A 15563-nucleotide genomic window follows, 5' to 3' on the forward strand; every position below is an offset into this window, starting at 1 on the left:
CCCTCATGAGAGTCCTGGTACTGAACCCTAAGGCTTAGAGAGTTATAAAGCAGAAGCCCCAACTGCTTCCTGCTCTGTCTTGCATGTGCCGCATCAGCCGCATAGGGAACAGACCAGATGACATCATACTTGGGGCTAAATATTCACATCTCTTTCCAAAAGATAGCAAACACACAGTCTAGATGTGGCAGTGGGGGCAGGGCCTGCGCTGGGGACCTGGACATTATACACCCAGGGGGCCCTTGATGGAGGCGGGCAATTTAACAACGGGTCTGCAAGTCAAAAGAGAGAGAGCTGGTTAGTGGGGTGAGCAAAAGTAAGGGGAGACAGGGTTGTGGAGTTCAGGTCCTGGCTGTGCTCTCCCAGCAGCCTGAGACCTATTCCTAGAAGCAGGGGTGACATGGTCTGGCCTAGTACCTATGTGGGCATGTTGGAAGTGCTGGGTGACTATGAGATCCTGAAGCTTCTCTCAGAGAAAGGAGGGCCAAGCCTCTGGGTCTCCCTGAAGTCTGGTGTCCTCACGTGTAATGGGATGGTCTCTAGCCTAGAACTGCTTCTTCCATGAGGTTGCTGTGAGGAACTGTTGGATACAGGAGGGTGAAGGGCTCTCTGGCCCAAAGTACTGTGCACCAAGACCCCTCTGGTTACTGTGAGGGCCTCAGGGCCCAGCACTTAGTAGACACATGCCCCTTCAGTAAATAAGTGGGCAGGTGAAGGAGCAGGTAGCTGAACTAGTGAGGTAGGCCCTGTGTAAGCATGCTGGTACAGACAGGTCGGGCTGGGCCTTGCCTCGGATCTCTCTTTAAGTGTCTGAGTCTGGGTCTCAGACCGCAGGGGTTTAGCCTGTGTCAAGGACCAGATGCTTAGATTTCCAGACTGGAGTTCAGGGGTCATCTGTGTCTCACCGGCTCTGCCCAGGGTGCTGTGGGGGCTGACTGGAGTCCTGGGCAAAGTAGGGGGCTGGGCAAGAGGCCTGGGCAGGGCAGGCAAGCTCAGACGTACTCTCGGGCAGCAGTTGAGGGTCCTGGACGATAGGGCTGTGGGCTGCTGTTGGCTCTCTCAGGCTCTGGGCATGTGCAGCACAGGAAGGAGCCACCCAGCATTGCCAGGCCAGCGGAGGCCCAGCCAACAAAGAGAGCTGGGCCAAATTCATACCTGTAAGAGGTGCAGAAAGTTCTCAGGCTACAGTCCCTACTTGCCTTGTCCTGGCTCTCTCAGAGGGCAGGACATGGGGAGCTTGAGTTCAAAGCTTATAAGCTCTTTTGTCTCTCCTGATGAACTGTGGTGAATGTTTATCCTTTTCCTCCCCACCCAGCACATCAGCACCACACAGGATGACCCAGAGCCAGGGTGGCCAGCTTGGGCTTATTTCCTTATCTGGTTGACAGACAGGCATGGGAGGGCCTCTGAGGTCCAGATAGTACAGTGACACAATCTGCCATCTTCTTTCTCAGTTATCGTCTGGCTTACAGAGCTCTCAGCCGACCCTCCCCATGGCTCTCTAAAAAAGATTTCTCTGGCCTGGGTTCTCCACACCCAGCTCTGCTGGCCAGCCTGGACCTTCCTGGGTCTTCCCATCTCTATACCTCTGCACAAGAGTCCCCCAGCCCTTCCCAAAGGACCTCCCCAGTTCCTTCTCTGCCTTTAGGGCCCAGTTCACATGCAACCTCCTTAGTCGGGGAGGGGGTTCAAGCCTTGTTGCCCCTCTACATGCTAACCCCCTGACCCTTGCCACACCCTCACCGGAAGATCTTTTAGTTCCAGGAGCGCTTGTGGGACAGGCAGAGGCTCATCTGTGTCCTCAGGAAACAGCCGTGGGAGTTATGAAGGGATGAGGGCCTGGTCCCAGCTTGGCTTCTTAGCCTAGACCTTGCCTGGCAGGCCTTGGCTGTTGTAGCTGCCCACCCAGGACACAATTCTCTTGTGTGAATCCTCCTCTGTCTATTCCATGTGCCTTCTCATTGAAACAACCCAGGTACGTTTTCCTATCCTCTTTGCATCAGGTCCCTCAGTATATCAGGAGACAGCCCCATTCTTTGCTGAGCCAAGAGAAGGGAAGAGCCAGTAGGCTTGGCCTGTCCAGAAACTTCTATCTATCCCCCACACCCTTGACTTTACAAATTCTGACCCCTCTAGCTCCCCAGTACCTGAGCCTGCTTTCTGTAGCTGCCTCCCTCATGTAGAGCCCTCTGCTGGAGACCTTTGCAACTGCCCTGATGCGTTTGCCTCCTCCTGCACACACAGCCCAGGGCTGCTGCAGCCCTCTTCCAGGATGAGGGGCAAATTCTCCTGAGTTGCTGGGCCTTACCTTAGCCACCCATTTTCTCAAGTCTCATCTTACTGCCCCCTGCCTCCTGCAGAAAGCTACCTGCAAAAGCAGCTTAGGTGGACTGAGCACCCCACCAGGTCAGGCCTGGTCTAAATCCCTTTCCTTGTCGCCTCTTGGACCCCCACAACCACAGGGGAGCTAGTCCTCAGGAGGTTCTAGCATGGAAAGATTAAGGTTTGGGGTTTGTTGTTGTTGTTTTTTATTTATTTATTTATTATTTATTTATTTTTTGGTCTTTTTGAGACAGGGTCTCTCTGTAGCCCCAGCTGTCCTAGAACTCACTATGTAGACCAGGCTGGCCTTGAACTCCCAGAGATCCACCTGCCTCTGCCTCCAGAGTGCTGGGATTAAAAGCATGCACCACCACGCCCGGCTGTTTTTGATCTTTTTGAGATAGGGTTTCCTTGTAGCCCCAGCTGGCCTGGAACTCACTACGTAGACCACGCTTGCATTGAACTTGAAGAGCTCTGCCTGCCTCTGCCTCCCAAGTGCTGGGATTAAAGGTGTGCACCACCACACCCGGCTTATGGAAAGATTAAATTACAGGCTATCCAGGTTACTGGGTTTCATGGAGACCTGGACCTCAAACCCAGAGCCAGGGCATTAAGCTTCTCACAGAAACTTCTGTAGCTGGGTCATTCAGCAGGATTCCTGTCCCTACCAAGGGCATGGCCACACTCCGTCTGGCTCCCCATTCTCAGACATCATCTGGGGCCTATTTTCCCTTCCAGCTGACCACTGGACCCCAGAGGAGGCCCAGCCCTGGCACTCACCTGGCATTGACAGGTGTGCTGGGGTTGAAGAACTCCTGGGTCACCAGGGTAGCATACCATGAGACAGCAGTCAGAGTGCAGAGGCCTAGGGACCAAGTAGGGGGTGCTCAGCTCTACCTGCCCCAGCCAGCCACCAGAGATGGGCCAACATCATGGCCAAGAGGGTAGAGGAAACCGGGCACTCACCAGCCAAGAGGAAAAGCGCACCCCCAGAGATGGCCACGCGGTCCTTGGTGATGGGGTTGCTGTCTCCAACTCTCGTACACTTCATGCCCACAACGCTGAGCACCATGGCCACGAAGCCCAGGAGCACAGCCACCACCATCAGGGCTCGTGCTGATTGGATGTGACCTGGGGCGAGGGTGGGAAGGTACTGAGCAGGAGTCAGGGACTGGGGTACTGGGCAGTAGTGGAGGGGCTTGAGTGGGAGCCTAGGGGAGGCCTGACCACCTGCCTTCCTGTGAGAGTGTGAGAACAGGGTGCAGGGGTGTGAGGGCCTCTTCACCACTGACCCTGCTTCGCACCGTCCTTGGCAGGCTCCTTGAATGGTGCCTGGTGATGGGATCAGGCCACTTGAATTTTTTTTTTTTCTGCTTTCTTTCAGGCCTGGTCTACCTGCGAGCAGCAGAAGATAGGGCAGGGTGCTGCTCAGGATTGGCAAAGAAATAGCTGAGGGTGTGTGAGGCCCAGCTTGGTCCCCAGCAGCAACACTGTCAATCACCCATGGCAGCGGTGTGCTTGCTTCTATATGAATGTGCAGGTCAGTCCTTGGCTCCAGACAGCTCAGGAGACTTAGGTACCAGGGAGAGGCCAGTGACCTGCCTGGTCCAGTGTGCAGTGGGGCTGGCTGGTGGCAGCTCCGCTCAGGTGCTTGCAGAGCTCTGGGCAGAGGACAAACGGGCAGGTCCCACCAAGGTCAGAGCATAATGGTGTCTGCCTGTGAGCTGACCTGACAGTTGAAACCCCACACTTCAGTAGCAGGAGGCTGTGTGTGTGTGTGTGTGTGTGTGTGTGTGTGTGTGTGTGTGTATGGGTGTGGTCTAGTGCGTGTATGTGTGTGTGCATGTGTTCCAGTGCTTGTGTGTGCAGCTGTGTGAGGCCTGTTCATCTGGGTGGGAGGACTGGGAATAGGTGTGTGTATATGTGTTGGTCAGTATAGAATCTGGAGACAAGAGCAGCAAAGGGTGTTAATAGGCTTTTGGAGTGTCAGAACTTCTTCCTCTCACACCACCCTCCTCTGTGAGAACCATCAGAGAACAAAACGTTAGGTGACTGGCAAAGCTTCCGGTGCAGGAATAGGGAGCTAGACCCCAGGCTGCCAGCTCCTTGTGCTCCTGCCTCCTGAGAGGCTCAGCTGCCCCGACCCTCCCATGTGCACAGAGAATCACACAAGGGTTGGAGTGTGGGGTCCAGCGCTGAATACAAAGCTGTGGGAAAGCCTGCCCTAGACCTCCCCAACCTCCCTCCCACACCTGCCTGAGGCCTACCGTCCAGGGCCAGAAGCGAGTCATAGAGTTTGCACTGCACCTGACCCGTGCTCTGGGAGGCACAAGACATCCACAGCCCTTCGTAGAGGCCCACTGCGGTGATGATGGCATCGCCTGCGTAGGAGGACTGCTTCCACTGCGGCAGGGCCGTGCTGGCGATGATGCCCACCCAGCCACCTAGGGCCAGGAAGTAGCCCAGGAGCTGGAGGCCTGAGTTGGCCATGGCCCAGGGAAGAGACCGAGGGTCCCAGGGCTCAGAGCTGGGTCAGGGTCTTGGGGAGTGCTGTGGTCATCATGAGAGGAACGGCTGGAACAGGGCAGCCGAGTGCCACTGGAGGTGACTAGACGGAGGAGACTGGACGGCAGTACGGCAGAATCAGCAGCAGCAAAGGCAGTGGCTCTGATTCTAGAATGCAGGGGGCGGCCCAGGGGCTGGAAAAGGCCAAAGGCCCGCCCACAGCCACCGCCCCAGCCTCCACAGGGTCCCCAGCAGCGCTCAAAAGCCCAGCCCCCTGGGGGTGGTGGGAGGGGCCTAGGGCCCAGGGTTGGTACCTTTGCCCCATGCCACCCACCCCAAAAGTAAGGAAGGGAGAAGAGACCATTCCTCTCTGAAGGCCTTGCCACCCAGGGCTACCCCTTCAGGAGTAGGATTCCAGTGCCCTGGGATTCTCTTAACCCTTGCTACTCTAAGAACTGACTTGGGCTAGCGGGGCTGATCTGACTTGGGGTTTACTGCTGGCTGACTTCAGGGATTCCAGCTGCAGCAGGCAAAACTAGAATTAGATGCCCCCAGGCTTTTTGTTTTGTTTTTTCCCATTTTGTTTTTCGTTTTGGTGCTGGGGATTGAACCCAGGGCCTTGCTAGGCAGGCACTCTACCACTGAGCTATTCTCTAGGATTAAGTTTTGTTTTGTTTGTTTATTTTTGGCAAGGGCTCTGAGGCCAGATGTGGAGACACTAGCCTGGATGTGGGGTGTTAGGGAGTCCTGGGTACCAGAGAGCCGTATTAGAAGTAGGGAGGCCAGCCAGGAAATATGCACTGTGGGAGCTGTTGGGATCTGAGGAGTCAGAAGCAGGGCCCCATGGTTACTGGGCCAGAGGTGGCTTCAGGCCAGCTCTGACTTGGTGGGGAGCTGGGGAGACCTACACCAGCCTCTGTCGTGGGCCTGAAGGAAGGAGGGTTGCTCAGACAGTTAATCCCCTTGCTGGCTGGTTCAGCAGCTCCTGCTGGGACCTGGGACAGCAGGCCCCGGCCCCCAGCTTCAGAACAGCCCAGCAGTGGCCTCTGCACATTCCTGGGGTTCGGGCTGCCCCCTCCCAGATTCCCGCCTGCCCCTTCTCTCTCAGCCCTCAGGAGCAGGGAATGTTTAACTCCCCTGGGTCTCATTAGCAATCCTCTCACGTTCATTTCAGCTCTGCAGGCTTGGCATTGGTGCAGGAGAAATGTCACACCCCTACTCCCTCTCCGCCAGCCTCCCACCCACCCCTCTTGCATCCCCAGCATCCCTCTGCCTTTCCTGGGCTGCACTGTGGAAAGGTAGGGACCTGGTTCCACTGCAACGCAGCCAGCACCCTCCTCCACAGCCCCAGCACCCCCCTCCACAGGGACAAGCCCCCAGCTTGCCCCTTGCATTCTTCACATGGCTATGCAAATGAGAGGGTGCCTGGCACTGTCAGACAATGATAACCCTGTGTTCCCGCCCAGGGCGTGGGCCCCTGGTATGACCTACACCTCCAGCCCAAAGCTGGGAGAGCAGGGCCAGGGCTGAGTGCTGTTAGGCTGGCAGTGCCACACACTGGGGCTCTCTCATTTCCTCTGTGCTGCAAAGGTCAGAGCCACGTGTTTCTTGGGATGGCCTGCCAGTCTCAAAATGCTAATGGAGTCCAGAACAATGTCAGAGAAGATGATTCTGAGTTCAAATTCTGCCACGGATGATGACAAGACAGTAGGATCAATGGGAACAGAGGAGGTTGCTGGAACCCTGAGTAGAGAAGGAAATACAGGCAAAAGACCCCTGGGGGTGACAGTCAGATCCTGCCCACTAATTTCTCTAACCTTAAGGCAGTCTTTCCTTGGTAGGTAGGCCCTGAAGAAGTAAATGGGAGACAGAGGCAGGTTAGAGGATGTGTGTGGTTCCCATGGTCCTTCCCCCATGCCCTTGTCTGTATGCCTTTTGGAGGGAGGCATCTGGTGCATGTGGGAAGGGGAGGTGGACAGTTATAAGATGCTCCCTACAGCCGGGGATGGCGGCGCATGCCTTTAATCCCAGCACTCAGAAGGCAGAGACAAGCAGATCTCTGAGTTCAAAGCCAGCCTGGTCTACATAGTGAGTTCCAGGCCAGCTAGGGCTACAGAGAGACAGAGAGACCCTGTCTCAAAAAGACAAAAAAAAAATGTTCCCTACAAATGAGATGACTATGGAACATCAGCATCCTCATTTCTAAAGTGACACTGCTTCAGTGAACTGGGATGGAGTTTGTGTAAGATTAGTGATATTGAGGGGGGCTGGGGTTCTGCACTGACAGTTGCTTAGCACAGCCTATTTCAAAATCAAGGTGAGGCCCTTCTCTTCCAAAGCTGGGCCTTAGCTTCCTGCAAAGCCTTCTCTCTGAGGAAAGGTGAGGGCTCATTCTGGAACCTACTCAGGTAGCTGAGTCCTGGAACCTCAAGGGCATACACAGTGTCAGAGCCACTCAGCCTTCAAAGATCACTAGCTGTGACCTGTCTGATGCCTGAGAGAGTAGAGAGGCAGAGGGGATGACAGTAGCTGTCTACAGGGCTAAAGCCTTCCCAGCTGTGAAGCCCCAGGGGCAGCAGGATACCTGTCTGCTCCTCCATTTTGAGCATCCCTTCATCCCCCATGCTAGGGATCCAAAGCTTCTGCAATGTTCACATCTTCTGAAGTGCTTCCAGTTGCCTTCCATCTGTTATTTGAGGATTTGAGTCTGTTCTACCTTAATACCCTTTTCTTCACCAACAGCATCCCTCACCAGTGTTCCAAAGCCTTCTGAAGTTCAGGACCTGCTTTTGAAGAAAAGCTCCCTAACCCAGCATAACTTCTCCACCTTCCAGCAGCCCAGTAACTGTCAGGCATGCAACTCAGGGTCCCACCCCAGCCTCCCACCAGAGTTTCCCCGGAACTGCCTGGGAGGGGGCACATCACAGGTTTTTTTGTTTTTTTAAGTGCTTTCATTTACATTTAAAGAAGCCCAGGAGCTAGCTTTTAAGCCACTGGAAAGCCCTGTAACATGAGACAAGTCCTCAGCTTCTCTTGGTCTGATTCCTCACCTGAAAAAAGGGGTAATAACACATGCCCGGTCTGGCTTATATGAGAGGTTTTAGAAGGATCATAAATTGCCAGAACTGTGGCTGGTCAAAGTTGTCCCCAAGATATTGACTCTGTGATGGGCCTTCCCTGGTGCTGCCTCATTCTGGCATGGCAGACTGTCTGAGGCTAGGGACCTACTGCAACTTTCTTCACCACAATGCCTGGCCCAGGGCAGCCTTGGTAGGTACGTGTTGATCATTGACCGGTTGGTATGAGGATTAAGTGTTTTTGCTTCTCTCCTAATGAAAAACTAGGGACCATTCCACCATCCTTTCTCATGGCTGGTTAAGAGAGTCTGATTCAGCTCCTTGTAATCCAGTGCTTTGGGAAACTGAAGACTCAGAAATGGTACCAGCCTTGCCATCTCCAACTCAGTCAAATTTCCTGCACAACAGGCTTAGAACAGAAGTGAGGTGCCTTAGATCACACGGCAAGAAGCAGTGCAGCCAAACAGTGTGGCTGCAGCCCAGCTGTTCTGCTTGCCCAGGCACAGTTGGGCCACCAATCTGGAATCCCATAATCCTCTGCATGTCACCATCCACTGCAGTTGATGCACTGCCTCCTTCCTGAGGTCAATAAGCACCTTGAGGCTATGTGAAGAGTCTGGCTCTCTAACCCAAGCAAGGACACCTTGTAGTGCATGGCACAGTCCTGTGGCCTCTTTGCTCCTTTGGGAAGAGTACTGCACACTGGTGTCTGTTGCCCTTCCAAGAGCTCTGCAGCCGCCCTGGGCACCAGTGTCTGTCATGTTCACATCTCTCGGTTTGCTGAGGTGCCTCATAGACCTAACACTCCCGTGGGCTGTCTCCCTTCATCCCAAGCAGGTTTCCTCCTATTGCTGACTTGCCTTTCCACATGTTTTCCTAAGCATGGACTAAGCAATCACAGTGGTTTCTTGGCTGGGACCCATTATTTCCAGATGAATCACCCTGGTCTTATTATATTGGTCCTATCCACTGAACACATCTTGCCTTTTGTGATCTCAATAGAGACAGTTTTCTGTCTGTATATGGTTAACCTATGTTGAAATTGTAAATGACGTCTGCCTTGATATGGAAACTTCTGGAAAACCAGGAGCATTCTCTTGTGAGTATCCTCCTCCTTCTTGGGCTCAGCACCCAGATAATCCCTCTGTTCTGGTGAGGAAGCACAGGCAGGGGCTGCACAACTTGGTCATACCTCCCAGTGGGGATGTGTCAGCTCGTGTACAGATAAGGTTTAAGCACCTTTCTTACTCCTCTGTATGACAAGTGCATCACCCAGGTAGGACAGAAGGGACCGTCAATTGCCGAGCCTCCGCCCCACCAGCAAGGCAGGACGTGGAGCTCAGCGATGGGGACCGAGGAGGGGTAAGTGTGCTGTCCGCCTGTTTCACCAGCCCTCCTCACGGAGGACAATCAGACGCGACAGGGAGTCTTGTCAAGCAGGAACTCATTTATTGCAGGTGTCACAAAGCTTATATAGGCAAAAACTGCAGTTTGGAAATCCCCTCTGAAACCCCCTCCCCTGAATGCACCCAATCATCTTAAAGGTCAACCTGCCACATGGGCAGGGTCCCATAAGCGTCCACGTTGATCACGCGCTGGTCACACACCACCCAGGGCTGCGGAAGGACCGGCATCCAAGCCGATGATCTTCAGGACAGGTCAGGCCACACCCTGCTTACTTCCTCTAGGTGCCATCCTGGCAAGGCGGGGCCTTTAGGTCCCCACATCTCCTTTTTCTTTTCTTTAACAGGCTAATCACGGCCTACCCATCAGGCGATGCCCTATGGATAGGTGGCTGGCCCCTTTCCATGTGCTGAGCATCCCAGCTTGTCTTAGGTTGTCTCTTTCCTGACTAAGCCTTGCCCATCATTGGTCAGTGCACCTGGCCATGTGCACTTCCTGTCTTAGGAGTACCTGCCAGAAGGAGATCTTACCCGTCATTGGCATGGGATGCTTAGATCTTAGGCAAGGGCCATCGTATGGGAGGTGCCAGTCCGTGACAAAAAGGAAAGGAGGAGAAGGAAGGGGCTGACGTATGGCCAATTCCTTAGCTCCTTCCCCCACTGAGGCTGTCGGCGCCATTTTGAACGCAGCTTCCCTACATCTCCCCCTTTTTGTTTTATTAACCGGGGAGGTATCGCTCTCCCAGTAACCGGTCAGACCTTGGGTTAGGTGAACCGGTGACAACCTTGGTTTAGGTGTATGTCTCCTTTATGGGGGAGGTAGGGAGCCGGTCGTAATGGACACATATCGTCATAGCTTGTACCTGTGCTATTTGTCCTCGAAGCATTTTCATGACTCGGGCATAGATACATGGTCCAAAGGTGCAAACAAGGGTGAGGATCACTAAGGGTCCCAGCAGTGTTGAGATTAGCGTTGTTAACCAGGGAGAAGCATTAAACCATTGTTCAAACAGGGATTGTTCCTTGTGGACATGTCGATTATTAATCTCCTTTCTGACTTCATCTAAGTTTTTGTGATTACCCCCGAATGGTCAACATAGAAGCAGCACTCCTCTCCCAGTGCTAGGCACAACCCTCCTTGTTGCATAAAGAGAAGGTCTAACCCCCTTCTATTTTGTAATGTAACTTGTGCCAGCGATGAAACAGATTGTTGGAGGAACCTTACTGCCGTTTCCAGTTTATCTAAGCCTGCATCCATGTCTGCTTGAATCTTTTGGAGGCCCTGTTGGGAAAGGGCCAGAGAGGTAGTCCCTAGGGCTGCCCCTCCCATTCCTAGTCCCACGAGCATTGAGACTGTTAAGGTGGTGACTAACTCCCTCTTAAACCTAAGTGATTGTCGTGCCTCCATTTCCCCCCAGGAATGATATAGCACATGGGGCAAAGGTACTACCAAGGCACATGTGTACCCATCAGTATGTGTGAGGACTGTCAATGAGAGACAGGGTGTTAGCCCTGACTTTTGACACAACCAGTAAATCGCTGGGTCAGCAGGAACTACCCATTGATTACTGTTATTTGCTGGCCTGTGTTATGTTAAAGCAGCTCTCCCAAGGGAGGGATAGTCTAGGGTAGTGACACAGGTCAGATTGTAATCTGTCACAGGTATGGATAGCCCACTCGTCTTGGTGGACAACCCCCCCCACCGACATTTTTGATCGTCGGAGGTGTAATTAAACCCTCGTATTACACCTATTGCCTCGATCAACTGTATACCGGCCTCTAGGCACAACCAGCATGAGGAGGTAAGGTCCGGATGGGTCAAGTTGAGAACTCTATATGCAAGCTGGATAGCCATTAGGATCTCTGACCCTCCCTTTGGGGTCAGACCCTTAAACCCATTGGTTCTTGCTCTGGGTTTTGAATGAAGCGTAAGTCCTGTGGGGGAGAGGCTCCTGGCAGGCAGGTAAGGCTTGGCCATCCCAGCCCCCAAGTTGGCCAGTCCGGGTGTGATTACCCTTGTGAGGGGCTCAACCTGCTTTCTAACCATAAAGAGGAGATGAGGGTCACGTCCAGATACATAGAGTCTCAATCCCCAAGTCTTTCCCAAGTCCCAGCCCCTCGCCCGCCGTCCCTCCTCTGTAAAAGTTATACAGAGGGGGTTGCAATGAAAGTTTGTACATCTTCCGTATAGTGGATTTGCGGAAAGTCTAGGTCTCTGTATCCTTTTGACAGTGATCAGTCGCCGGTCCTTAATCCAATACTCCGTCCCTGTGGTTTCACATCCCTAGTTATAGCAGTAGTAAGAATCAGCCCCCCCACAGTTGCACAGCTGTTGCGAAGTTCTATGACTTCCTGGGCAGAAATAAAATTCTGTCTGTAATAAAGCATCCTGCATGAGTACATGGGAACACCCAGGCTCCCTGGGGGACCCTGTTAACGGTAACGTGCATCCACGTCCTGTGTCCCCACATTCAGGCCGGGTCCCCCCTTGAGTCCGGTCACCGACGTCCCACGATCTGGTAGCCAGGGCACAGAAATCTACCTCCAGGTCAGGCCACCACGTGTCTGGTGGTGTCACCTTGGTAGTGCTGTTGGCAATCACTCTGGTAGCCGCATTGGTCACCAACCACGTGACCTTTTGGGACCGATGTGGATTTAGGGCCTCTATAGGTCCAGATGATCTTGTTAGCATTGGCTCCTCGATTGTCAGGAGTGACAGGATGAGCATGAAGGTGAGTTTCCTCATTTTGATTTGTAAGAGACAGAGAGAGAAAGGCTTCCTCAAGGGTAGGTCTCCCTTGGCAATTATGAGGAGGTGTCTGTCTATGTTTTGTTTGTTTCTTCTGGGCCTTAAGGGCCAAGTGTCGGCTCCACCAGAGTCTTTTCTTTTCCCTGTTAGTCATCTTCATTGGAGCCATCACTCTGTAGCGGGAGATATTTGAGGTTTCTGGCTGGTACCCAAATAGGCTTATCTTCTCCCATGGCGAAAACACAACCAAATCCCCTTCCTATCATTAACAGTGGGTCTGGTCCTCGCCACTGGCCCATAATTGGGTCCTTCCACCTCACCTCTACTTGGGGTTTTGTATTTTCTTGTCCCCAGTGAGCTTGAAATTTAGATTGCAAGGTATTTTTTGAGTGATTTAAAATGTTTATCCGTAGTTGCTGATGGGGGCTCATTCCCCCTTTTTGTTTTAATAGTTGAGTTTTGAGTGTTTGGTGATTTCGCTCAAATATAGCTTGACCCCGTGGGGTATAAGGTATTCCCGTGGAATGTGAGATGCCTCAAGTTTTAAAGAAGGTCTGTATTGAGGCACTGATGAAACAGGAGCTGTTGTCAGTCTTTATCTGTGAGGGCAAGCCTAGGGTAGCAAAGCATTGGAGAAAATGTGATTGGGCATGTTTGGAATTTTCTCCTGAATGGGTGGTAGCCCAACACACATGAGAAAAAGTGTCTATAGACACAAAAATGTACTTAAGCCTTCCAAAAGGTGCATTGTGTGTGACATCTGTTTGCCACAACTTATTAGGCTCTAGTCCTCTTGGATTAGCTCCTGGGCCTTGTGTGGGGGGCACCTTTAGATAGGGTTGGCAAGCTTTACAGGTATGTGCTATTCTTTTTAAATCCTTTATTGGGACAGCGGGAAACCATGCACGAAGGTCTCGCCAATTGATGTGAATGAGGTCATGAAGGTTTGCTGCCTCCTGGGCCGTATATATGTGGGCCCCTTTTGAGGCTAGACAATCAGCCAGGTTGTTGCCCTCTGTAATGAATCCAGGTAGCCCTGTGTGACTCCGCATATGCTGAATGAAAATGGGGAGCTTCTGCCCTCCAAGGTCCCTTGGATTGAGACCATGAGTGTAGTAATTGGGTTGGAGTCTAATTTGATATGGGCCTGTGGTAAGTCTGGGAGGAGGTTAGCCACATAAAGACTATCGGTGTACAGGTTGAAGGGGGATCTTAGGTCTTGAAGAGCCATGTGAACCGCCAGCATCTCTTTGAATTGTGCCGAACCCTTTGCAGCACGGAAGTCACACCTCTGGGGCCCTCCTCGGGTTGGGGCCAAATGCTGCATAGGCGGCCCCACTCTGACCCCCATCAGTAAATACATGTAAGCCATCGGGGATCAAACTCTTGGAGAAGAGAGAAGGTGCCCTGAGGGGCAGCCATTGAAGGGCTGGGGCCCATTTAGAGGCCCCATAGTGGCAAGTGGTGTCTCCAAAATATCCTTCTAGAGCCATTGCCACTCTTGAATTGCTGACCCTAAGCCAATTGAAAGCCACTAAGCGGTAGGGGACAACAATCTTATCAGGATCTCTCCCAAACCTGCGAGCTGCCAGGCTCCTTATGTCCCCGAAATATCCCTCTAGAGCCATTGTCATTCTTGAATTGCTTCGCCTAAGCCAATTGAAATCCGCTAAGCAGTAGGGGACAACAATCTTATTAGGATCTCTCCCGAACCTTCAAGCTGCCAGGCTCCTTTCCCTTATAACCATGTCTGCTAGTTGATCCCCAGTTGTATACACTCTTGGTTGACCCCGAGGGTAGTGTGTATGCACTCCATTGGCTCTTGTTCTTGGACCAGTGCCACCATGGCCAGCCTGTCTCCTGTAAAGACCCATAAGCAAAAGGGGAGCTTGAGGGAGTATCTTTTGACTGAAGCCCCCATGTCTAGGGCCTCCTGGAAGGCCCTAATTGCCTCCCAGTGTATGTCCTCCAACGTGACCTTGGTCTGGGAATGTCCCATTGTGAGGAGCTGATAGAGGGGGCTCAATGCTTGTGTGGGGACCTTTACCCAGGGCCTGAGCCAATTTATTTCTCCCATTAGCCATTGGAGTTGTAGGATTGTAGGCTCTTTGGGGATGTCTAAGGTGGGTTTAAGGGGGCTGGCCTGTGTGAGGAGTAACTGTGTGCCTAGGATTTTAAAAGGAGGCACACGTTGGCACTTTTCAGGCTCTACCCAGAGGCCATGTTTTTTCAGTCTTTGTAACACTATATTTAAGAAAGGCTGTAATTTGACTGCCTTTATATGTCCAATTATAAGATCATCCATATATGAGCATATTAGTGTTTCAGTGCCCACCATTAAAGGCTGAAGAATAGAGGCCAAATAGTTTTGGCAAAAGGCTGGGCTATTGGCCATTCCTTGGGGAAGCACTGTCCACTCAAACCTCCTATCAGGGGCCTTATGGTTTAAGGTGGGAATGGAAAAGGCAAACTTTTCCCAGTCTCTTGGGCTAAGGGGAATGGAGAAGAAACAGTCTTTAATATCCACAACTGCAATAGAATACTCTACTGGTATTGCAGCCATCCAGGGTATCCCTTACAAGGGGGTGCCTACCAGTTTCATTCTATTGTTAATCATCCAAAGATCTTGGAGCATTCGCCATTTTCCTGAAGACTTTTTGATGACAAACACTGGAGTATTCCAAGGACTGACCAAGGGGCGAAGGTGCCCCAGTGCCACTTGCTCCTCCACTAGATCTATTAAAGCTTTAAGTTTTACCTCAGTCATGGGCCACTGCTCCACCCATACTGTTGGTCCCTCTCTCCATTCAATACAAGGGACCTGAGAGGCAGTGGCCTTTAGTATTGGGGGTGAACCCGAGGGATCTTTTCAGGCTCTCCCCTGTAATTATGAAAATAGGAGAAATCCTGCTCCTTAATCCCTTCAACCCTTTGTGGCACGTGATTGGCTTCCTCATGCTCTAAGAGATCATCATAAAAGGCCCTATTTTCTGTGGTCAACACAGTGTCCATCTGGCTCAGGCTATCTTGACCCATGAGATTGGATTGGAGGCCCTCGACCACTAGCGGCTGTATCTCCCCTTCTGCCCCATCTGCGTCTCTCCACTTTATCAATCCCTTTACCTCATCTGGCCTTGAAAGTCCCCCCACTCCCAACACTTTAGGGCCGGCCTGTAGCGGCCATGTCGTGAAACAAGTGTGAAAAGAATTTAGTAGACCAGGTGTGCACAGTGGGAGAGAGGTTGATCTGTGAGAGCTGTCTCAAAAAAAAAAAAAGCACACAGTAGTAGTGGCAAAACAGACATTCCCTTACTTCAACAAAGCATTGGATGCAAATTGCAAATTAATTGAACACATATCCTCCCAACAAAACCCAGTGACCCAATGTTTGCTGTCACTATAGAAGTACTTTTAGAGCAAAGCTTAAAATAACTTAATAGGTTAAGCAATTCCTAAATTGCTAAACATAAGCTATGGCATCTTACATTAAACCACTATTATTCCCCG

The 15563-nt window shown here is 52.1% G+C and overlaps 1 protein-coding gene across 1 annotated transcript; it reads right to left on the reverse strand.

Annotated features, from left to right (window-relative positions):
• Nucleotides 1-129: 129 nt before the first annotated feature.
• On the reverse strand, nt 130-4945 carry Cldn19 (claudin 19). The gene is made up of 5 exons (XM_008842831.1): nt 4590-4945; nt 3289-3453; nt 3103-3187; nt 1003-1155; nt 130-272 (listed from the first exon to the last, which is right to left on the reverse strand). The coding sequence occupies exons 1-5, from the start codon at nt 4810-4812 to the stop codon at nt 224-226; spliced, it is 675 nt and encodes a 224-aa protein (XP_008841053.1). The 5' UTR covers nt 4813-4945; the 3' UTR covers nt 130-223.
• Nucleotides 4946-15563: the final 10618 nt, after the last annotated feature.

The sequence above is a fragment of the Nannospalax galili genome, unplaced genomic scaffold (genome assembly GCF_000622305.1).
Source record: "Nannospalax galili isolate Female #2095 unplaced genomic scaffold, S.galili_v1.0 scaffold1480, whole genome shotgun sequence".
NCBI classification, from domain to species: Eukaryota; Metazoa; Chordata; class Mammalia; order Rodentia; family Spalacidae; genus Nannospalax; species Nannospalax galili.